Source organism: Mirounga angustirostris, unplaced genomic scaffold, assembly GCF_029215605.1.
Source record: "Mirounga angustirostris isolate CCGP_5_RB_7025 unplaced genomic scaffold, mMirAng1.0.hap1 SCAF_1, whole genome shotgun sequence".
Taxonomy (NCBI): domain Eukaryota; kingdom Metazoa; phylum Chordata; class Mammalia; order Carnivora; family Phocidae; genus Mirounga; species Mirounga angustirostris.
The window spans coordinates 156,770,917-156,795,852 of NW_026991709.1; the positions used below are offsets into that span (position 1 = coordinate 156,770,917).

The window sequence follows — 24,936 nt, forward strand, 5'->3', positions numbered from 1 at the left end:
ATCCTGCCTGCCTCTGCTTATGCACCCCAGGCTGCTTCTACTAGGCAGAGAAGTGCCTGGACAAATCTCAGCATAAAGGACCCACTCCTACAGGCCCCTGAGGAGTTCATTCCTCAAGGTTGAGAGGGCTGCAGGTACCCAAGAAAGAAGCCATGTCCTACGATCACCTTGACTTCAGAGTCCAAAGGCTCATGGCCATATGAAGAAGCTGTGTTCACAGAGGAAATACAGCCCTGTTCTCTCTCAAGGGCCCAGAAGGCTTATAAACATGTCTCCAAAGGGACCCCACCACTCTCATCCACTACAAAGGTTAGACCAACCCTGATGGCCTGCTGACTGCCCCAACCCAGAGAGTTGGCTGGGACGTTACCTTTGACTGCCTGTGATTCTATTGTTGGGTGTGCCCTGTGCATTCCACAGGTACCAAGGACAGAATGGCAGGCCTGAGGGCTGGCTGGAACAAGGATCAAGGCCACAACCAAAAGAAGCCCCAGGTCAGAAGCACACTTACCTACTGACCCAACAGGACTTAACCTGGACCAGGCCCTTGATCTGGGCCTCAACTTCTGCTCCTGTTCCTCTCAGGCAACTTAGCTGGTTCCCCTCTATTGGATAGTCTATCCCACACTCAGGTCCCATCCCCTTAGCCTGGAGTTCATGGTCCTCACCAATCTAGATCCTACTGATTTCCTCAAGCCTATCCACCTCCTCACCAACTCCAGCCAAACTTCTCCAAAAAATATCTCCCTCAAGCCCCAGATATTCCTCTTTCTGCATCTGTCCTCACATAATTCATTTACTCATTCATTCAACAGATATTTTTAAGCCTCTCCTTGGAGCCAGACATAACGAGCTCTACCCTTCTTGGACATTCGTCCCTTTGATTTGTGACTGCTGGCCCAGTAGAACACAGTGGAAGAGACACCATGCCAGTCTGGTTCTTGAGAAACTAAGTCTCCACTTCCCATCTCCTGAGATGCTCATGCTTGAAACCCAGATACCACACTGTGAGGAGCCCAAGTGGTCACACGGAGAGGCACCCTATGGGTGTTCCAGCTGTGATTCCAGGTGACAGCCAGCAGCAACTGTCATGTCATGTAAGTGAGCTACCCTGCATTGCGTACGATGTGTGGAAGCCACAGCAGCAGATGCTGCAACGGAGCAGACACCCATTCTCATGGAGCCCTATCCAAACTGCAGGTTCATGATCAAACTGAACGACTGGCTTGAAACAAGTCACCAAATTTGGGTGTGGTGTGCTGCATAGCAATAGGTAACAGGGACATCTGGGAGCCTCATCCCCACTCTACTTTTCTCATCTCAGATAAACTAACAACTACCAAGCCTCCCCTGAGCTTTCAGACTCCGTGTAACCCCCATGTAACTCGATCAGTCTTCCATGATCATTCCTTCCCACCCCTCTCCCTAGCCTCCTGCTTCAATGAATGGTTCTGCCAGAAACCCAAAACCCACTCTGATTACCCATCCCCTGACCACCTCAACCCCACATCCAATCTGCTTGTCCCCACGTCTCTCCCATGTCTGTCCCCTCCTCTCCAGCTCATGGACACCACCTTTACCACGGCCCTTACTACCTCCTAACCCATCTGTCCACCAGAAGTAATATGCTCTTCACATTAACATTTTATATTACATCTCCAAGTCACCTGCTTGCCCAAATACCCTCATTAGCTGTCAACTCATTATCTGAAAAAGTTGAGATTCTGTGGCCAGACATTAAAGGTCCCTCACAATTTTGGGGGGAAAAGCATCCATTTGAGCCCTCTCTTTCTAGAACATGGTCATCCACCACACAGCCTAGAAGGAACTTCCCGGGACCCTCACGTGGGCCATGCCTATGTTCACAATACTCCTGCAGGTTCCACACACTGCTCAGGCCAAACTCTTGCCAAACTTCAGGGCCAACTGAAGTGTCTTCTCATCTTTAAGGCCATCCCAGTTTCCTGGCCAGAGCCTAACATCTTCCCCAGAATCCCCAAGCTCTTTTTCTGAACCCCTCTGAAGGCAAGCGCACATTTGCTCAGTGGCAGCATGAAATGCACACACGTTGACTCTCCCCTCCTGGAGTGCGCTCCTCTTGAGATTGGAATCTGGCTGACTCACTGCTGCAACTTCAGAGCAGGGGAAAGCATTCATTCATTTACTCCAGAAATTAGTACTGAGGGACTAATATTTGCCAGACTCTTGGTCTAAGTGTCATGGTACATGTTAGCTGAAAGACACACGCTTTCCACATGCCTTCCAGTGTGGCAGCCAAACATAAAAATGAAAATGTAATTATGACCTGTGATAAGTGCTCTGAAGGAAACCCAAGGAATGGGAGCAGAGATGAGGACCAACCAACCACACATAGCACTGAGACCTGCAAGTGAATAAATAAATGAACGAATGAAAGAGCTTCACTCCCTTGTGTAGCCATCTGTGCTTCTCAATGGCCTTTCACGCTGAATCATTTCACTTTCAATCCATCACCAGACTCGCAAAAATATCTCTAGGATGTTCACCAAGAAGTACAACCTTCTGTTTTTGCAAATGAGAAATCGAAGGCCCAACAGGCACATGAAAAAATGCTCCACATCACTAGCCATCAGGGAAATACAAATCAAAACCACACTGAGATACCACCCTACACCAGTCAGAATGGTAAAATTAACAAGACATGGAACAACAGATGTTGGCAAGGATGCAGAGAAAGTGGAACCCTCTTACACTGTTGGTGGGAATGCAAGCTGGTGCAGCCACTCTGGAAAACAGTATGGAGGTTCCTCAAGATGTTAAAAATAGAGCTACCCTACAACCCACCAATTGCACTACTGGGTATTTACCCTAAAGACACAGATGTAGTGAAAAGAAGGGCCATATGCACCCCAATGTTCATAGCAGCAATGTCCACAATAGCCAAACTGTGGAAAGAGCTGAGATGCCTTTCAACAGATGAATGGATAAAGAAGATGTGGTCCATATATACAATGGAATACTACTCAGCCATCAGAAAGGATGAGTACCCAACATTTGCATCGACATGGGTGGAACTGTAGGGTATAACACTAAGTGAAATAAGTCAGAGAAAGACAATTATCATATGGTTTCACTCATATGTGGAACATAAGGAATAGCGCAGAGGAGCATAGGCAAAGGGAGGGAAAACTGAATGGGAAGAAATCAAAGAGGGAGACAAACCATGAGAGACTCCGGACTCCAGGAACCAAACTGAGGGTTACAGAAGGGAGGGGCGTTGGGGGGATGGGGTACCCGAGTGATGGATATTAAGGAGGGCACATGTCGTGATGAGCACTGGGTGTTATACACATCTAATGAATCATTAAACACTACATCAAAAACTAGTATGTTGGCTAAACTGAAGTTAAATTAAAAAAAAAAAAAAAGAAAGAAAGAAATTGAAGGCCCTGAGAGGGTTTGCCCAAGATCATCACACATGTTAGTATCAGAGGCGGGACTAAGACCCTGACTCCCGGGGCAGACTGCCTCCACCAACCTCCCTGCAGTCCACTCCTTGCCCTTTTCCCATCTGCTGCTGCCCGCCATCAGTCCCTGTATTCAAACAAGAGTCTAAACCAGCAGAAGGCAGAGAGAAATGGCATGTTTTTGAGAAAGAAGTTGCAGAAGTTAATTGGTTTACAACAGAACCACTTGGACCTGGCCTGGTTTCTCTGGCCACTGATCACACTGTTCCCACGGCACCCAGCTGGAGGGGCCCCCAACAAGTGATCACTTCTGATTTCAGCAACTCCTGCAATTTCTTTATAGTTCTGAATTTGGTCAAACATCCTAATACAATGTATAATTATACACAGTGGGCCCTTGAACCATTCTCATCAGTACAGAAGATATGGAAATAGACAATCATTTACATAATTTCACACAGAAAGAGATTCTTAATTAAGCAAGTTCTTAATCATTACAAAAATGTTTCTCATTTCTGTTTAAAAAATCAAATGAGAAATTAACATAAACGCACACACACAGAGCAGTGAACACAAGCAGTAAAAGGTCAGAAGGATATACATCAAGATGCTAAAAGTGGCTACTTTTGAGTGGCAGAATTAAAAGTGACCTTTATTTTATAATTTTCTGTACATTCTATTGTGATTACTTGCTTTCATAACCATCGAAACATAAATTGTCACCAAAAATAAATAAAATATATCATTACATGAAAAAAATTACTTTCCTGTGCTATTTGAGAACAAAATCTGTCAACATGGTTTATTGGGTCATAATCCAGAAAATCAGCAATGTGATTTTAAAAACAGTTCAGTAGCATAGTAGAAAATCTCAGAGAGCTTGAACTAGATTCTGGGGCTGCTCTGGGCAGCAGGGTAGAATCTGGGTCAAGGATGAGGTGGTTTCCTGGGTGACCCTGAATAAGTCCCTGCCCCTGTGTGGGCCTCTAACTTCTAATCATGAGGGGTGGGACAGCATCAGTGGTTTTCAGTCTATTCTGCCAGCAGAACGACCTGAAACGTGCAGCCCAGACCCAGGCACGGACCAATGAATCAGGATCCCCAGGGCCAGCTGTTCTCACACATGGTTTCTCTAGGCAGCTCCCTCATGTCACTCGGGCCTCACTCCAGCCTCTAGTCCTCAGGCCTCCTCCAGCCTCCCCCTCTGAGGCTGAGGCACAGCTGGCCTGCTTGTCTTCAGAGCCCTTTCTGCTGTCTAACACTGACTTATGCATCTGCTGTCTGTCCCTCCCTGCTTGACTATGATGCCGTGAGAGCGGGGCCTGCTGTTGGGTCCTCCATAGTGTCCAGGACAGTGCTGCTCTGTCTGTCTGTCTGTCTGTCTCTCTCTCTCTCTCTCACACACACACACACATACACACACACACGGATTGCATGAATGAGTGAACAAATGAACAAATAAATAGAATCATAGAAACAAAGAGAAAAAGAAACCCATCAGCCTTCTATAGGTTGAGTGGTGTAAGGCCTAAAATCATTATGATTTGCTGCCTTGGCATCTGGTGAAACCAGGAGGGCCTCAAATGGTCTAACTGCAACTTCCCTTCCCTACTCTGCTCCAACAGACAAGGTCCTCTAGTCAAGCAACTCTCCTTATCAAGGGGACCAGGCACAGTTCCTGCTTATTCCCGAGTAGGGGGTTTTAGTTCCGGCCAGCCCACACTTTGCCATGGGAACCAGGGGCACCTTATCGTATTGTTACTACAAAGCCTGCCTCCCGTAGCTCCTGGCAGTTCACTCTGCTCCCCAGCGCAACCCTGTGTGTGTCTCTGGGTGGTAGGCAGTGTCCTCCTCCCCCAGGCTGTGAGTATATGTGACTGATAAACTCAGTGATTTCCTTTGTCCAGTGTTGGGGTCGCCATGTGTTTGGGCCATCTCCATAATGCTAGGGTGGGAAACCCTCTCACCAATGGAGTGAGGAGGAGGTGATTCCAATAGTTGGCATCATAAATAGGACAGCCCAAACCTGGTCAGCTTTCACCAGCTGCTCTTTGCTAACTAGCTGCTGACATGGCCAGGGCTGCCTGGGATGGAGCCGGGAACTACTGGCCAGCTTGTGCGTTAGCCTGCTCCGTGTTCCACTGTCTCTCCTGGCCACAGCCATCTCTTCCCATCACCAAGTCAAGGACTACTGCCAACTGGCCATGTCCTGGCAGGAGGTGCCTTTGGATGGTGGGGGGGGGGGGGGGGTAGGTGCAAGTGCTCTATGACACTCCTGTCACCTAGTCTGACATATAAATTAAATTGAAAAAATGAGACCCCATGAAACACCCCCCTCTGCTGAGCTAAAACAGTTAACACAGTCCAGTGTAAACTAACAGAGGGTCTTCAAGGATTGAAATGGATCATACAAGACCTACTTGGTGAAGGAGTGATTACCCCCACTGCTCCTCCTTTTAAAGGTCCAATTTGGCCTGTTCTTAAAGCTGGAAAGAATATAAGGTGCCTCAGAGTGCATGACCATAACCTTAATGCTCTGGTTCCATCCAGAGACCCCCATCCAATGTTACTGAGATTACTGCCTCCACCCAATCAGCAGCCGTTAAGTCTTTTGCTACTACAGATCTGGCTAATGTGTTCTATTCAGTGCCTATCTCAACAGCCTCTTAGGTGCAGGTAACCTTCAACTCTGAATAGACACTTTTCCAGGCTACTCACGGGGTACCTCACCAGCTCTGCTATGCACAATCTTTGCAGACAACATCTTAACTGCTTGCACCCTTCTCGAGGAGCACAGGTCTGATATTACATTACGATATCTTCCTCCAGGGAGACTCATGTGACACATTCATTAAGGGCATCCAAATACTCAGAAAGGAGTTCATAAAGAGAGGATGGGCCATGACTCCACATGTAGGAGGCAAAGCCAGCCACCTTGGCAAATTCATGAAAATTATTTTGGTAAACCCAGAGCAACTCCATCCTTGTCATTGTCAGAAAATAGCTACCGATCTCTCAGCACACACTGTTAATACAAGCCCAACATCATTTAATCCTTTTCGGATCCAGAGGCAACACAGTGCTCATCTACACATTTTACTTATGCCCATTTATTCTGTCACTTGCAAAGACACCTGCCTTGAATGGACACCTCCAACAAAAGGCCCTAGAATCTGTCCAAATTAAAGTCAACAGGTATGGGGCACCTGAGTGGCTTAGTCAGTTAAGCTTTTGCCTTTGGCTCAGGTCATGATCTCGGGGTCCTGGGATGGAGCCCTGCATTGGACTCTCTGCTCAGTGGGGAGTCTGCTTCTCCTTCTTCCTCTCTCTCTGTGCTCTTTCTCTCTCTCTCAAATAAATAAAATCTTTTAAAAAAATAAATAAAGTCAAGAGGCATTCCCATCAGTGCCCTCAAATACTCCACTGAAAAAGCTTTAGCAACCTCCTCTTATGCTTCCTAGTCTCTAGACCGTATATCCATAATGGACACACAGTGCCCAAGGACTTCAGATGAAAGAAAATACCTTGTCTACACAATACACCAACCAAGCAGCAACTGCTGGCCACACACTGGGCTCTCCTGGAAAGAGAGGCTTTCACAGACCCTGGCCTGTGACCCTCCATACCCAGCTGCCCATTGAGCCTTGGGAGGCATAGCTATTGAGGCCTCCTCAATGCAGGATGCAATCAAACCTCGGACCCCTGGCATATGCCACCTCCAGGAAGAGGTCTCCCCTGTTCTTCCTCAGCCCCTTGCCAAATGCCTCAGTCCCTTGTCACCACTCCCCTGGTCCCCTGGGCTGTGTAGGGAGCCCCCACGACATCAACTGAGTGCACAGCAATGGTGTCTGTATACTTCATGGGTGGTATGACCACTGTACTATGTGACGGAGCTCAGTAGAATGTTTATGTCCTTAATGAAGGACACAACCCACCCAACAGTCAGCAGAAGTCCCAAACTTTAGGCTGCCATTTAGCACTGGATGCCCTGGCCAGCAAATGTCTCCACCTGCACCTTTCACAAACTCCCGGGCCACTGCCTGACTTGTTCCTTTCAGGGTAAGGAAGAACTTGGGACACTCTTCTCTCAGAGACACCCCAAATATAGGTCAAAGTCATAGATGTCTCCACATGTAGTAAGGCCACAGACAAGGCCTCACTGGGACACTGCTTGTCCTCCTTGGTGTTCCAACATTACTGACCACGGCCAGGCCCTCCTGGATATATAGGATACACAATGCTGGCTCTACAGGAAGGACTCAGTAAACTACCACCTCCCCTGCAGCCAGTGCTTGTTCTTCTCAAAAAAACTCCTATTTAAGCTACAAGGTAGCAAATGAGCCCCACTGGGGGTGGGAGGTTGATTAATCTGGCATTGATTTTAATCTGGATTCATGCTCCTGGGGATACATGCTCCCTGCACTCCCAAAACAGGCCCTTCCACTGCCTTTATGGGCTGCAATGGGGAACCCCTACAAGTTCACCCTCTCCCTTCAGGTCAAGAGGCTGCTTCACTTGCTCGGGAGGCACTTTGCCTGCTCCCTAGAAGTCCCAGTCCCAAGGTTTAAGCTGGCGTCAAGGCATCCCAGGGTCAATGTGGTGTGAGGCCTAAAACTAGCAGTATGATGTGCTACTGTGACATGGGGGCAAAGCAGGATGGTCCTGAGTAGCCTACCCACAGGTTCCACCCTGCTGTTCTCACAGCCTTTCTTATCATAGGGCTGGTGCCTTCTTATCCCTGAGTAGTGGACTCTACTTCCCTGCCATCCTGTGACCATGCCAGTCACACCCTCCCACAGAAACCAGGGGCTTCCCCACCCTTTTGATACCACACAGTGCCTCCCACACCCCTGCAGGTTCACTCTGCTCCCAAGCACTCCCTACTGAGGGCCCTGCACAGCATCTGCTGGCCCCTCTCAGGCTAGGAGTCCCTGTGGCATTTCTCAACATTCCAGGGCTGGGTGCCCTATGTTCAACCACCTCCATAACCCTAGGATGGGAATCTTCCCTCACCAAGGGGAGGCAACAGGCTGGCCTCAGCCCCTGTGACACTCAGTCCAGGCTCCAATCCCTTCCCTCACAGAACTCTCCGCCCCCTTGCTTCTCCCTTCCTGCCAGCCCCTTGCCCTCCTGCCTTTCTAGGTTGCTCCGAGTGTCTCTGCTAAGGCACCATCCCTGCCAGACCCTCCCTCCTCTTTACCCCACCCACTTCCATGGGGCCCAAGGTTCCTGACCACTCTGCAGAGACCACCAGTTTGAACTTCTGCTATATGTAATGCGAAGAGATCAGACTCATCACAAAGAATGGGGTTCTTTCTTCTTCATATGAACACATTCCCAAACCCTGTAATATGCTGCCCTGTGTGGGTACCCAAGGGGCTGGAAAGCTATACGAGAGGAAGCTTCTGTTTCTAAGGAGGACACGGGCTCAGAGCCTTAAAAGAAAGAATATTAATCTCACTACATTAAAAAAAAAAAATACATGCAGGGTCAAAAGCAAAGTCAGAAGATAAATAGAAAAATGAGAAACATATTTGTAATCCATATCACAATTAAAGGGCCAATTTCCCTATATATAAAGAACCCTTAGGTATCAGTAAGAAAAAGGATAACCACTCCATATAAATATGGGCAAAAAATAGAAGCAAATATCCAAAGATATTCAACTTCACTCGTTAATGTAAGAAATGCAAACTACACCACAAGGGACCTTGACAATGGCCCCTGATACCCTGTGTACTGACACTTGGTGTAATCCCCTCCCCTTGAACACAGGCTGAACTTAGTGACTTGCCTCTAGCCAAAAGAGGAAAGATGTTCTTCCGTGGTGAGGTTATAAAAGGCAGTGGTTTGTGTCTTGCTAACAGATCGTTTCCTTCTCGGACCTCATGCATTGATGAAGCTGCCATGTTGGACACGTCCAGCAGGGAAAGTCCTGAAGGTGGCCTCTGGGCAACAGGCAATGAGGAACTGAGGCCCTGAGTCCAACAACCCGCCAGGAGCTGAATCCCTCCACTGGGGGAGGGTGAGCCCACTGGGAAGAGGCCACGGCTGTGGCCTAACATCTTGACTGCTGAGAGGCCTGGAAGCAGGAAAACCAGCTAACCTGGATTCTTGCCACAGCACCCAAGAGATAATACGTGAGTGCTGTTTTAAGCTGATAAATTTTGGGATGATGTGTTACATAGTAATAGAGACTAATAGAGTGTACAATGAAATGTAACTTTCCATCTATGGGATTGTTAAAGATCAAAGGATTTGATAATAAACTATGTTGTCAAGTGCTGGAAAACAGGCATTTTCCTTTGGTGGTGGAGGGATATTGAGGTATGTTCCCTCTATCCCCACACTTTGAAGAGTTTTAATCAAGAAAGATGTTGTATTTTCTCAAATGCTTTTTCTGCATCAATTGAGAGGATCATATTTTCAATTTTCTTTTATTAATGTGCTCTATCACGCTGATTTGCGAATGTTGAACCACCCTTGCATTCCAGGAATAACTCGCACCTGGTAGGGGTGAATAATCCTTTTAATGTACTGTTGGATCCTATTGGCTAGGATCTTGGTGAGTATTTTTGCATCCATGTTCATCAGGAATACTGGTCTGTAATTCTCCTTTTTGATGGGGTCTTTGCCTGGTTTTGGGATCAGGGTAATGCTGGCCTCATAGAACAGGTTTAGAAGTTTTCCTTCCATTTCTATTCTTTGAAACAGCTTCAGAAGAATAGTATTAATTCTCCTTTAAATGTTTGGTAGAATTCCACTGGCAAGCCATCTGGCCCTGGACTCTTGTATTTTGGGAGGTTTTGATTACTGTTTCAATTTCCTTGCTGGTTATTGGTCTGTTCAGATTGTCTATTTTTTCCTGCTTCAGTTGGTAGTTTACAAGTTTCTGGGAAGGCATCCATTTCTTCCATGTTGCTTAATTTGTTGGTACAGAGTTGCTGGTAATAATTTCTAATAATTGTTTTTATTTCCTTGGTGTTAGTCATGATCTCTTCCCTTTCATTCATGATTTTATTGATTAGGGTCCTTTCCCTTTTCTTTTGGATAAGTCTGACCAGAGGTTTATCGATATTAATTCTTTCAAAGAACCAGCTTCTAGTTTTGTTGCTCTGGTCCCACCTCCAGGGCAAGTGATTTGGGGATATCTGTCCAAGTTGAAAATGCATGCATCTTTCGACCCAGCACTTCTACTTGCAACAATTTATCCTACTCATTTACTCAGGTGTGTATGAAATGTCAAGATGATTCACTGCAGCTTTTGTTAGTAATACCATTTTAAGTTGTTGTTATGAGCAGAATCATACCCCCTCCCCCAAAATGAAGTTCTAACCCTCCTCACCCACCCCATACCTCAGAATATGACTGCATCTGTTGCCAAAAAATTGGGCCTTTAAAAAGGCATTAAATTAAAATGAGGTCATAAGGATAGGTCTTAATCCAATATGACTGGTGTCCTTACAAGAAAAGGAAATTTGAACGCAGACATGTAGAAAGGGATGACCAGGGAGAAGGTGGCCATCTGCACACCAAGGAGAGAGGCCTCAAGAGAAACCGACGCTGAGGGCACCTTGATTTTGGACTTCCAGCCTCCAGAACTGTGAGAAAAGAAGTCTCTGACATTTCAGCCACCCAGGCTGTGGTACTCTGTTATGGCAGCCATAGCAAACTATTAAATTAAATTTAAAATGCTCATAAGAAGGAAAATGGCTAAATAAATTCTGGTATATTTGTATAATGGAACACTGAACAACCATTAAAAAAAAAAAAGGAAACTCTTAATATACCTATAAAGAATATTGTAAAGGGAACATATTGTGTAGTGAATATACTGTACAGCTCTATTGTAAAGTGAAAAAAGCAAAGCATTCAATAGTCTGTATGTGCTAAAACTTGAAAAAAGAGAAAAATATACAGAAGCAGATGAACAGATACAGATACTTGTTTGTACATGCATAAAATATCTTTAGGAGAAAACACAACCAACTGGGGCCCACTGGCTGCCTCTGTGTAGACTGGGGAGCCTGGTCCCTGCACACATTGGTGAACCTTTTGAACCCTGAACCACATGAATATTCTACCTTTTCCAGGAAAATAAAATTTAAAAAAAAGTGTAGCCTCTATTCTCAGGGAGTTCACATTCAAACCAAGGACACACCAGATCAACACACAAGATAAAAGGAAATGGCAAATATCCCATCATCTGTGAAGGTGAAACGTCAGTGGGGCCAGCACCTCCGTGAAAGACTGCCTATGTGAAATGGGGCAGGAAAGATGATGGGAGGTCTCTTCACTTGGGGCTGGTGGGAAGGCAGGCACAGGGAGGGGACAGTCGAAGTGAGGCTGGAGGCTACCATGCTGCTGAGACTAGAGCCAGCACCACTGGACAGAGCTGCAGAACTGGAGCCTCAGCAGCCCTGAGCCAGTGTGGCACCACTGCCCCTTTCCAGCCTTCCCCACGGAACCCAACTGTACACAGGAACCCACCCCTGTCCCCACAGGGCAGGGGACCTACTCTTCTCCTCACTTCAAGCAGGCCAAACCAATCGAGGCCATTCCATTCCCTTTGCCAATTTTTGGTTTCAAAGTGGGATGTACCTCAAATCTGCCAGTAAGAAGTGGGGGAATTCTGTTGGGAGTGCCTAGGAAAGCTTCCCTGTGCTTAAGAAGGAGGAGCCAGAACACATGACCCATTCTTCTCCCTCTGACCATGATGTAGCTGTAGGACAAAGCCAACTTTGGGTGCTGACTTGGCAGGAACTTGGAAAGGTCCTGGTTTCTTGCAGGCATCGTTGACTGGTGATGATAACACTTTCCAAACCCTGAATTACCCTATCCCGGAAATTCCATTTTGGGAGATGACAGATTTCCTTCTTATTTAATCTATTCTAGGTGTGCTTTCTGATATTTGTGGCTGAAACCATCCTAATTGATATAGCCAAGGGGAGCCCTTGGATACCAGTTTGTGGAGCCTGGATTTTATTCCACAGTTAATAGAAAAATTAACAGGGATCTTAAAATTCAGATCTGCATCATGGCAGTCCTCCTGACATGGCAGTTGGGCCATGACCCTCATGTGGGTCCAATGAACACATGAAAGAAACTCTAGATGGATATTTCTGCCTAATCTTTATCCTCTTGAGTTGAAATTTTATGTAAATTTTTGAAAACTGGCCCAGCACTGCATGTGACAGAATATCAGTGATGACAGGAACAACAGCAGTTAACCTTCACTGGGTGCTTTCTAATGCCCGGCACTGTGACCAGCACTTCACGGTCCTCTTAACAACCTTGTTGGGGTCAACTCTAATTTACAGAAGAGAAAACAGGGGAACAAAGAGCAACTTGTGTAAGTGACAAAGGTCGGACTCAAACCCACTTAGAAAAAGCTCCAGAGCCTGGGCCCTTAAGCAGTTCAGTTCACTATTATACTGCCTCTCCATATGTAATTTATAAACTTATGTGTGTGTGTACACTTTCTAAACCAATGTGTGTACATACAGGGGGCTGATGTCTATGAATGTATGTATAAATATATATGTGCAAGGTGTGTGTGTGTGTGAGTGTGTGAGATACATGCTCAGTGACATCATTCTGCTAGGAACCCTCGATAAAACAGACGTTTTGAAAATCGCTGGTACAGAAAATGGACTGCGGGGAGGAGGACCTGAAGTAAGGAAGGCAGTGAGGAGGCAGGGGCAGGAGGTGGGAGTGGGATGGGGAGGAATCTCCAGGTTATGGAAGCCAGGCACTGAGGTGCTCTGGAGGTTACGGCAGTGCTGACTGACCACAGCTTAAAGAAGGATGTAGGGCCAGAAGGCACCAGGTCACCGAGAGAAAGGAGAGGGCTGAGGGCTGGAGGTCAGAGAGAGACCAAACATGGGGACTAGGGCTGAATCCAACCAGGATAGGGACTCCAGTTTAAGAGAAGGCCATCCTAGGGCCTGACGAGGTCTAGGTGGATCTTCAGAGTGGAGCTGGTCACTGGTGTGGTGATGTCATGAGAAACTAGACAGCTGGTTGTTGGAAAGGTCTTTGAGAACCCCATACTGGGGCAGGGCCAGGCAGGTGATGGAGTGAAGGAGGATGGTGTAATAAGAGGGAGTGGTGGGGACTGTGGCAAACTAGAGAACACGGCCACCTAGAGGGGGCAGCAACCATTGACTGTGGCCCTGAGAGAATGTGGGTCCAACGTTGTAACAGTTGCCAGGTTTTCAAGAGAAAACAGAAATTCAGACTTTTACATGAAATCTGATTTTAGTGTTGGTTTAAAAAAAATTTTAAACTACCACCCTTACAGCTACATGGCAGAACTGGGACCCAAATGAATGAGGGGCAGGGCTCAAGTTCCCAGGCACAGAGAGCCCACCACCACCCCCACTCCCAGGGCAGAGTCCCTAGAGCACTGAGTGAGGCACAGGCTGGGAGCTGTCAGATGTGTCAGCCCTGCTTCTCCCAGCCTGCCCCACTCTAGACGATTTTTGTTCTCTGCTGGTTGCGAACTGATAGGAGAGATCTGGCCAGTCATGACTTAGAATATCCTTAGGTATTATGCCTTTCCAGGGAGGACTTCTGAAGGTCACACTGATGAAAGGAATGGGGCTCTGACAGTAGAAGAACAGAAAAGGCATGGTTCATTGGTAATTTTTTTGTCTGATGGGTAACTCCCAGTTCCTCACTATGTGGCATCCCAAGAGGGCTGCAAATCAACGGGCCCTGCCTCCCCTCAAAGAGTGATTAACAACGTGAGTCAGGCTAGCCAAGCAGAGAATGTCCTCCTTTAGGGAACAGTGACTGGAACAGGGGTGGATGCCTGACATCAGGATCAATTTTTAGAGATTGATGTGGACATTGACAAAGAGGTCTCTTTTTTTTTCTAAGAACACATGTATTAAGGATTAACTGCCAAGGGCCATCCGCCCATCTAGGTACAGAATTCTGCCTGAAAATAAAACATAGCTGAGTGACAGAGAAAAAGCCAGCATCATGATATCATTTAAGCACTTGGATCATGCCATGCCTGAAATCCAACCCCTTAGATATTTCAATTATATGAGCTAATAAATTGTCTTTTTTAAGCTTAACCTGGGTTAAATTTAGTCTCCATCACCAGTAACTAAAAGAATCTTGCCCAATTTGTAGAAAAATGATATTTGAAAGAGAAGGCCCTGCCCCTTGTCCTCAAGCTGGACTCAACATGCAGCTGCCTACTCTTCAGGGATGACATTCAACAATGCCACCAACAGCACTATTACCATTTAGTTTCCTCTTACCTGGAAATAGTTCAAAAGTACACCAGCCCCGGAGAGTCCCAGTCCTGCAAACATGAAGGGCACTACCACCTGAAGGCCAATGGACAAGGCAGTTTCCCCGCTGAGCTCAGTCCCCAGTGGTTTAGGGACCGCCCTTTGGCTCTCAGATTCACTCAGAGGTCCATCTTCTGAGGTTGCAGAGAGTCTTCCAGGACTGAGTTTGTGTGGCAGAACCAGCTCCTCTGGCCGCCGCTGTCGGGTCTCCGTCCCATCCATGTAAGCAGAGCTGAGCCCCTGGCAGCCTTAACCTAGGAGATACAAAGCAACAGGGGCTGTTCAGTAGAGTTCCTGACCCCTCTGGGGCTGATGCCATGTAAGCCCTCACACAGTGACTGCCTCCACATGGTCTCCTGCAACCCCAATTTAAATAGATTTTTTATTTAATATGCACATATTTGAGGGAAAAAAACACATTATAGAAGAGAGCACTAAATATTTAGGAACTGGAGTTAGCAAACCTGGTGGTATAGGGAACTGAAAATTCTCTCCATAAAAGAACAAGAAAACTAGCAAAAAGTGTGGAATCCACTTTTTCAGAACTCTGGGAATTAATCAAAGGCTTGCAGTAATGCAAAGAGTATTTATTCAAGAAAAAAAATGCTGAATCTTTAGCAAGAACAGCAACAGAGGTGATTGTGATATATTAACTGTGCCTTAGTCCCACCCCCTGCTCTCTGGTTCTGCAGCAGCCTAAAAAACCAACAGCCCAGAGAGAACAGAATGGGCTCAAGCTCTTTCAAAGCCTCATTTTCAAAAAATTGTCATTCTTTGACCTAGTAGGTGGATCACTGGAAGTTGCCACTTACAAACTATCTGTATTTCACCCCACTCCTAATTCACTCAGTGTACAAAAGCCTTGCCCTGAGGGACATTTGTTGGAAACAATTAAAGACACTTCACAGCTGCCTGAGGCAGTGGGTAATAGCTGGGGTAAATAATACACTAACCAAAAAGCCTAAAAGGAAAAGGGGAATTAGATGTGCAAATTTTGCAGTTCCTAAAAATTCCTGGGAATCGAGAAGGCCACTCATACTGGGCTGGGCATCTGCTCACAAAATAGCTGAGAAGGCCCAAAGCTCTACCCTCCAGCTGCTCTGGAGGCTCTGCACAAGCAGAAAGTGAGGGCGAGGCAGAGCTGTCCGCTACCAGACAACGTGCTGAAGGTGTGCCCCAATGCACACACAGAGCCCCCAGGCACAGACAGGGATGTTCGGCAGTTCCACGCAGTTCCACGCGGGGCCTTCAAGGAGATCTCTAGCCAAGCGTTACCTGACCACGAGCAGAGACTTCAGTGGCCGCATACAACACAGAATACAAACTAAAGAGGTCACTCTGAAAAGTCACCAAAGACACAACAACTCCAGCAAGCAGCAATAACAAGAAACCTTGAGAAGAGGGGAGAATCTAATTTCCAGAGTTGTCACATTACGAAATCTTTTAAAAGATTTTATTTATTTGACAGAGAGAGAGAAAACAAGCAGGGAGAGCGGCAGGCAGAGGGAGAGGGAGAAGCAGGCTCCCCGCTGAGCAGAGAGCCCGATGCAGGGCTCAATCTCAGGACCCTGGGATCATGATCTTGAGCCAAAACCAAGAGCTGGAACGCTTAGCCAACTGAGCCACCCAGGTGCCCCACATTATAGAATTTTAAATGTCCAGTTTTCAACAAAAAATATGAGACATGCAAGAAAACATGATACTATGACCTATGCACAGGGAAGAAAGCAATTAATAAAAAATATCCTGAGGCAGCCCAGACATTGGACTTACTAGACAAAAACTTTAAATCAGCTATTTTAAATACGTTCAAAGAACTTAAAGAACCATGCCTGAAGAACCAAAGAAAGTATGAAAATGAAGCCTAACCAAACAGAGAATATCAATAAAGAGATAAAAACTTTTTAAAAGAACCAAGTAGAAATTCTGGAGTTGTAAAATATAATAGCCAAAGTGTAAAATTCCCTCGAGGAGTGCAACAGCTGACCTGAGCAGGGAGAATAAGAAACCACTGAACTGAAAGATAAATCAACAGATTATCCAATCTGAAGAACAGAACAGGATGAAGAAAAATGAACAAGCCCTCAGAGGCCTGTGGGACACCATTAAGCAAGCCAGCATTTGCATAACAGGAGTCTCAGGGAAGAGAGAGTAAAGGGGTACAAAAGAATATTTGAAGACAGAATGGGCAAAATCTTTCCAAATATGATCAGAAAAATTCCCATATTTAAGAACCTCAACAAATTCCAAGCAGAATAAATTTAGAGATCCATACCAAGACACACCATTATCAGTCAAAGACAGAGAATCTTAAAAGCAGGGAGAAGTCACTCTTCATGTACAAGAGCTCCTCAAGATTAATAGCTTATTTCTCATCAGAAACCATGGAGGCCAGAGGCAGCAGGATGACATATTCAAAGAGCTTAAAGAATAAGACTGCCAGCCAAGAGTTCTATGAGAAGCAAAGGCATCCTTCGAAAATTAAGGACAAATTAAGAGATTCCCAGATAGACAAAAACCAAGAGAACTTGCCACTAGCACACTTGCCCTATATAGGAAACACCAAAGAAAGTCCTTCAGGCTGGAACGAAAGGACCCAGATAGTAGTTTGCATCCACATAAAGAAGGAAAGAGCATGAGTAAAGGTGACTACAAAGGCAAATATAAAAAACAGCATAACTGCATTTTTGTTAATAACTCTTCTTTCTCTCATCCAATTCAAAGACAATTGCATAATTCAGTAACTACAAATCACTATATATGGGTACACAATAACTAAATATGCAATTTGTATGACAGTAGGAGCACAAAGTAGAGTACAGAGCTATATATAGGAACAAAGTTTCATATACTAGTGAAATATTCCACTGTATGAATAGACCACATTTTGTTTATCGGACATTTGAACTTTTTTTACTTTTTGGTTATTACAAATAATACCCCGCTATGAACATATGTACACAAGTCTCTGTGTGAACATGTATTTTCTGTTCTCCTGAATTATACATTTTGAAGGGGTGAATTTTATGGTACGTGATTTGTGTGTCAAAAAATATTCATGAATTATTTATGGAATAAGGGGAAGAAGCAGAAGACTACCAGCTTCCCAAACTCTCTGAGCCCCTGTCCAATAACAGCTCCTACTCCTTACCACAGGGTACCACTGTCCGAACTCTGGGAAGAACCACTCCTCAGCTGTTGTTGATTCCTTCCTTAGTGTTACCAACTATGAGAGCAGTCCTAAACAATAGTGTCTGCTTTCTTTGCAGGTTAGATCAGTAAGTCATACTCCCATCTATTCCTGTCTCGTCTCTTCGGCCAACATTAGGTTTCTCACATTCAGCCACGCTGTGGGACCATCTCATTTTACTGCTGTGTCGAATGCAACTAAATGACCTGCCACGATCCACCTATTCTACTCCCGAGGGACCATCCTTTACAAAATAAAAATCACTTGATTGTTTTTTAATACAAAAGTAATGTGTTCATAAGAAATACAATTTAGAAAACAAAAAAGGTGTAAATATGGAAGTTTAAATCATCAACAATTTTACTGCCCCCAAATACCACTAAATCTAGTATATATCCTTCCAACGTACACACACAGACACACTCATGCATGCTATTTTTTAAAAAATCAATGTTCTAGATCTTGGGTTGTTTTGTATATACCTGTCCACCTCTGTTTTTAGCATCTCATGTCATCCTTGATAGTCCACCCAGGTGTTGGTAAAACCTTCTTTTCCACAGGATTTAATTTTTTTCCTTAATTTTTTTTTTTTTTAGATTTTATTTATTTGAGAGAGAGAGACAAAGAGAGTGAGAGAGAGAGAGCACAAGTGGGGAGGAGAAGGAGAAGCAGGCTCCCCACAGAGTAGGGAGCCCGATGCGGGACTCGATCCCAGGACCCTGGGATCATGACCCGAGCTGAAGGCCTGATGTTGGCCGAAGAGACCAGACAGGAATAGATGGGAGTATGACTTACTGATCTAACCTGCAAAGAAAGCAGACACTATTGTTTAGGACTGCTCTCAGTCAGTCGATACATGTTTTAACTTGTAGCCACAAGCCGCCCAAGGCCACCAGCCCCACCTCCCCACTGGCAGAGGGCCAGGGGCCCTGCACTATGTGCAGCAGGTTTATCGAAGTCAACAGAGACACTGGGCCTGTGAGGACAGCCTGAGTGAGCAACGAGTAAGCAGGGCACAGAGGAGGCCTCACATCTTCAGGGACACCTCTGAAGGTAGGAACCATCCGCACACACAAGCCTTACAGAACTTGGGCCAAGGCAGGCTTTGCTCAGCTCAGAAAGGCAATAAACCACAACAAACAAACAACCGGAATTACTTATTCCTGCATGACTCCTAAAGGCTTTATAGCAGCCCAGCAGTGGGACAGGAAATGTCTGCTCCTCCTGCCATAGCAGGCCCAGCGTGGCCCACCCTGGCCCCCCGCCCTGGTCCTGCCCCCCACAGGAGCCACCCTTACCTGGCTGGTCCAGGCCCAGGTCATTCGTTAGGACTAAGACCCTTGTTCTACCATCCCAGTGACTTTCTTGCCCTAAACCCTCTAAGCCTGAACCCTCGAGGTAAACCAAACATTCTCTTTAAATTCATCCCACTCAGGGCAGCAGTGCTGATAAAGTGAGTCAGGCTCACATGGGAGGCTTGGCCATAGTAGGAAAGCAGGTAACAATGGAGAAAAGAGTCCCAGTCCAACCATCACTGCGAGCCACATATAAAATCGTCAACAGGGTCTCAGGTCCCCATTCTGCTATTCTATGTGGCTCCCTTGGAACACATGGGGAGGAAGGACAATTAGTAAAACAGAGCTGGGGGGGGGGGGGGGCGGTCCAAGCATCCCTGCAGTACCAGATCCATAATTTCTTAAAAAAATAATAATAATAATAGACACAGCTACCCATGACCCATGCAGCGGTCCTTCATATCCCTTAGCCTCACAAGTCCCAAGAAGGTCTATTACTGCCTCCATCACATAGCAGAGGAAACACAGGGTAAAGGGGGTGAGGGGTGCCAGCCTCTCGCCTGTGCCCCAGCACCCACCTCAGCCCTCTCAAGGACCAGCGCTCACAAGGGTCTCCTCTCTCCTGCCTTTTCAGTTTCTCCCCTCTACCTCTGCAGGATCATCTAATGACAACAGGATCTTGTTCTAGAATCTCCCTCTCAAACAAGCTCCCTTGACCTCAAGCCACCCTCTAGCTTGTACCCCATTTCTCTCCTCCCCTTCAGAACACAATGAAAGAGACACATCCCCACTGTCTCGGTGTCCTTGCCTCTGTGCTCAACAACACCCATCCGGCTCCTCCCTGCACAAGTGGCCCTTGCCAAGGCCAGAGGTCACCTGCACGATGCCAAACAATTCCCCCAAACCTCAGCATGTCATGAGACACTCTCAAGGACTTGAGACCTGCCCACCATGGCCTCCCCACATCCTTGCCCCCGCAGTGTGCCCCCCACCCCCTCCTGCATGTGACTTTAGCTCCTGCTCCTTTCATCCCTCCTGATAAAGTCAACTGCCTGAAAGAGCTGCTGACCCTCAAGAACAATGCCCTGCTCTCATTTCTGAAACTGGCTGGACTGGGGCTTCCCCCTTCCTGCTAAGTCTAGGGGAATTCTAACCAATACCTTCCTGCTAAAGCCCATAAAACATTCCACCCTCCTTCCCCAAGTCAGAATGCTCTCTGGAAGCCTTCTAGTGTTCAGCACTCTAGAATAAAGGCTATGTTAATGGTGCTGGCTGACTTTGTTTCTCCTGAGGCTCCTCGGGACTCCTTTGTAGTGTGTGCCTGACAGGAAGCCTTTGATGGCCAAGGCATCCATATCAAAGACATCTGCACACCCAGCTATAGGACACAGCTGCTGGCAAACCAACCCAAGAGCCAGGTCACTGCACCCCCAGAGCTCCCCCTTTAGCAAATCCTAGGTAATCCAGATCACTGACTGCCTGAGTGACCCCGCTTCTCCCTTCCCTCATCCTCATTCTTGCTCTTAGGTTTTAAATCATCTGATAAACAGTGAACCCATGAAACCCTAGTTATCTCGCCCCAGGAAAGGCCGAGCCCCATGTCCTCGCCCCCTCCCTCTCTCCACCTGAGACTGCACTGTGTGGCCGTGTGGCCCTGAGGTGTGCCGTGTCCCCTCCGGGACCTGTAAGAAAGCTTGTTCCTCAAAGTTTTCTGATGGTTTTTGCTGAGGCGCTTCCTGTGATAGTAAGAACCACAAGGGCTGGTCCAGCCTCAACTGTGCTTCCAGCTGGGGAACTGGCTGGGGGTTCATCACAAGTAGTACAGGCCCACAGGCTTCCCTGGGCTTTACAGCATCCTGGTGGAAAGGCCAGATGGACGTCACAGCCTTCTCCTCCCGGCTCTGGGCTGCCAGATGCAGCAGGTCAAATGGGACACTCTTACGTTGAAAAGTGATTCACTGTTTATCTGAAATTCTCTGTCTTTCCTGGTGGCCCTTCCCAGGTTTCCATGTGCGCCTCACTTGGTCCTACTCCACTGGTGTCCTGCTGTGGCTTCTTCCCCCGACCTCCAGCGCTGACACGCCAGGCTCTCCTCACCTCTCTTCTGTCCACAGCCTGTGTCCGGACCTCCCCCAGGCCCGCGCTTGAAGTAACAATGATGTGCTGCGCTGCCCCCCCCGCCGGAAAGAGTTCTCCAGCTCAGCCGGGATCCACACACAGAGTCAACCTCCTACTCAGTGGTCTGAGAAGCGTCTCAGGCACCCTAGGTCTAACGCAGAGCTCTCGATGTCTTGGAATCGACTCTCCATCTCATCCTTCCCATGAAAGGCACCCCAGCCACCCAACCAGTCAACACAGGAGGCCTGGGTATAACAGAAAGAGCTTGGGGTTCAGGAGGCATGGATATAATCCTTTGGACTTTATACACATCTATACTGTTCAGACTTCTTCCCAATGGATGTGCACTATTAGGAAAAAAAACCTTTCTTTTTTAGAGCAGTCTTAGGTTCATAGAAAAATTGAGAGGAAGGTACAGAGAGTTCCCGAACATCCTGCACAAGAGGAGCATGTTACAGTGAACCTACACTGACACATCATAATCACCCCGAGTCCAGTTCGCTCCTACATTGTACACTCAAGTGGGTTTGGACAAATGTTTAATGACATGTGTCCACCATAATGATATCATACAGAGTAGTTTCACTGCCCTAAAAATCCTCTGTGCTCCACCTATTCATCCCTCTCGCCCCCTCAGTGCATGAATGATTCATCATCCATTCAACAAATAACATTTTGTTCCTTCCTTTTATGCTAGGGATTTTCTAGGCACCAAGAACACGTGAAAAGCAAGACAGATAAAGGTCCTGCTCTCAGGAAATTTGTATTCTAGAGGCAGAGACAGAAATAAACAAGAGAACAAATAAATGAACAAGAGAAATTTAATACAGTGAACTGACAGGGGCATTGCCGGGAAAGTGTAGGGTAGGATACAGATGGAGGATCAAGGAAGGCCCTAGAAGAGAGGGTGACATTTTACTTAGCTCTAATTCATTAAAAAAAAAAAAAAAAAAATACCAACTGCACAGGGCCGCCTGGTTGGCTCAGTCAGAAAACCATGTGACTCTTGTGAGTTCAAGCTATGTTGGGTGTAGCAATTACTAAAAAATAAATAATAAAACTTTTTTTTTTAAATGCCAGCTGTGCAAAGGTCTAGGGAAAGAGCCCTGCAAGCAGAGACAGCAGCAAGTATAAAGGTACTGGGGTAGGGCAAACTTGGTGCTTCCAAGGAAGAAACTGCAAAGAGGCTGACAAGTCTGCGGTACCTGGACGCAAGAGGATGGCAGGGCAGCCGGTCCTGTAGGACCTTAAAGGCAGAGCAAGGAGTTCATGTTTCTTCCACAGACTGATTTTCTGTTTTCAAAAGACAACTCTGTTGCTTCCCCCACTAAAAGGAATCAGGGCCCATGAGTGACCCCAGATGACCCCGTGAAGCCAAAGTTACACCCCAGCAATGTACAGAACATTGAGAAAGGATAAATCACTGTTGGCTTTAAGTCCCTCGGTTTTCCTGTGCTTTGTTATGCATCAAAGCTGACAATGCTCGGGCTCTGTGACTTCAGTTACAGTTCACCTGCCCTCCTCTGGGGTGAGAGAGTTGAGGGCTGAGTTGAGGACTTCCAGTGTGGGAGACAAATCTTAGCAGCCATGGTGTACTGCAAGGATAGCTGTGTACATGGCATCAAAATACTCAAAGTCAATGTGAACACCAACCTTTAAAAAGGATGTACTTTCTGGCTCTGACACTTCTAAAAGTAGTCCAAAGCAACAGGACTTTCCCTTAGTCTGGGGGGGGGGGGTACCCCCACGCACATCTGACACTCAGATATTCACCTCTAATACTCAGAACCAGGACTCTTAGAGGACAATGAATCCCATAACTTGAGGCAGGAGAAAAATCAAGATGGCTCTGGAACATTCTGTTGTTGCTAGAAAATAAGATGCTTTCAGAAGTTGTCTGAGGAGGGACTAAAATGACAAAGGAACAAAATGTAAACAGACTACCACTGTCAATCAGTGATAGCTTCAGCATCTAATAATAATAATAAACACAGTATAATTACCACTTCACAAGCTGAACCCACAAAGGGCCACAGGTTCTTTAGGACATCAAAACAGAAAAGTTAAATTAATACAAAATGTATAAAACCCATAAAGAATAAAACTGCAGGCAAAAAAAGTCAACAAAGGATGAAATACAGCCTATTAGAGAATCCTTCCTTTGTTGCTTTTAATAAACTGGGCCCTTTGTCAATTTGATCACCACTGCATCACTTCATGAAGAGAAGACACATCCGTGACCCATGCATGTGAGCAGGAAGGAGTGGACAAGGCAGACAGTGCTGGGAAGAGCAGGAAAAATCACCCAGCACCTGTGGTCACAAGATAACCAGGCAGCAGGAAAGTGCACCAGCTGAAGGGCACAGATATCCAGACAAGATAACCAATTTAAAAGAGGCCCAAAAAATGTTTACAAAAACTAGATTAGAGAAACACGAATCTTGAAGATTTGTTCTTTCCTCTCAAAAGGAGTAAAACCCTCTGGATGACCCACTCATTGTGGTGAGATTCAGGTAGAACACAAATGAGTTTCCAAATATGCCAAGAAACCAGGTTGACATCAGGAGGCCAGCAGCCAAGCTAAACTGAAGGATTCCCCAACTGCTGAGAAAGAGGCCACATCTCAAGGTGCAAGGCAGAGCTAGGGGGATCCCAGGGAACAGCTCCAAGAGAAACTTGTGTGAGGAAAGCACACTGAGGAATGTCCTCTAAAATCATCTAAAATGGGTCAGAGGCCCAGTGTGGTCAGCACCCAGCAGGCATTCCCACCTGCTCTGTGTCCCTTACGGTGTGGGGACACCGTGACCCACGAGCAGGGACCTCGCATCCCCATGGATGGTGGCCAGAGGCACTCCGTTTCCTGGAGAACGTGGGAATGTTTCAGAAGGAGAATGGGTTCCAGTGTCATTTGGATCAAAAGAAATGAGCACAGATGAATGAACACGCCAGGTCCTGGGGCCTGCTGGTAAGGGAGGCTCCTGTCGGGAGAGTGGCTGTGGACACAATAAACCCTCTCCTGTAGCCCACAGAGAGGGGCAAGGCTGGGGGGAGATGGCACGGACTCAGGGCAGCGGTGCCCATCCAGCCTTTCCCCCAGAGAACACGAGATGGAGGGAGTGCTCCAGGACAGCCCCCCACAACAAAGAACTACCCAGCCAAGGCGTCAGAGTGTGGAGTGAGAGTCCTGTAGGGCCAGAGTGCTGGGAGCCCCTTCCTCTGGCGCAGGCTATGAGAGGGGCTGGGCAGGGGGACCAGGGCCCAGATGAACACTGGCTGCCAGTCACATGAGTCTGTAAGGTCAATGATCATCCAGACGCCTCCCAGTGAGTCAGGGAGAAGCTGGCCTTGAATCCAAGACCTTTTGGGAATCCCAGTGCACATCAGGTCTGAGACCTGGTTGCTAGCACCTCATACAAACTAGTGCTCACCCCAAGGCAGGAGGAATGGCCATTCCTAACCACTCACTGGGTAGCCGAAATGCTGGAACCAATCGGCTCCACTCAGCTGCCCACTACCTGGCTGTGAGTCAAAGTGCCTCTGGGCTTCACAGAGGATGGGGTTCAGTGGGAGCACCCTGG

General features: G+C 46.8%; 1 protein-coding gene across 11 annotated transcripts in view; it reads right to left on the reverse strand.

The window, feature by feature from the left end:
* Positions 1-24,936, reverse strand: part of SLC41A3 (solute carrier family 41 member 3) — a 108,958-nt gene that overhangs the window by 77,494 nt on the left and 6,528 nt on the right. For 10 of the 11 annotated variants that reach the window (XM_064590846.1, XM_064590866.1, XM_064590856.1 and 7 more), the window contains exon 2: positions 14,723-15,009. In XM_064590846.1, coding sequence (XP_064446916.1) covers positions 14,723-14,977 — 255 coding nt within the window. In that variant the 5' untranslated portion in view covers positions 14,978-15,009. Of the gene's footprint in view, positions 1-14,722; positions 15,010-23,131; positions 23,227-24,936 lie in introns of all 11 variants that reach the window. The other variant, XM_064590839.1, reaches the window with a different exon arrangement.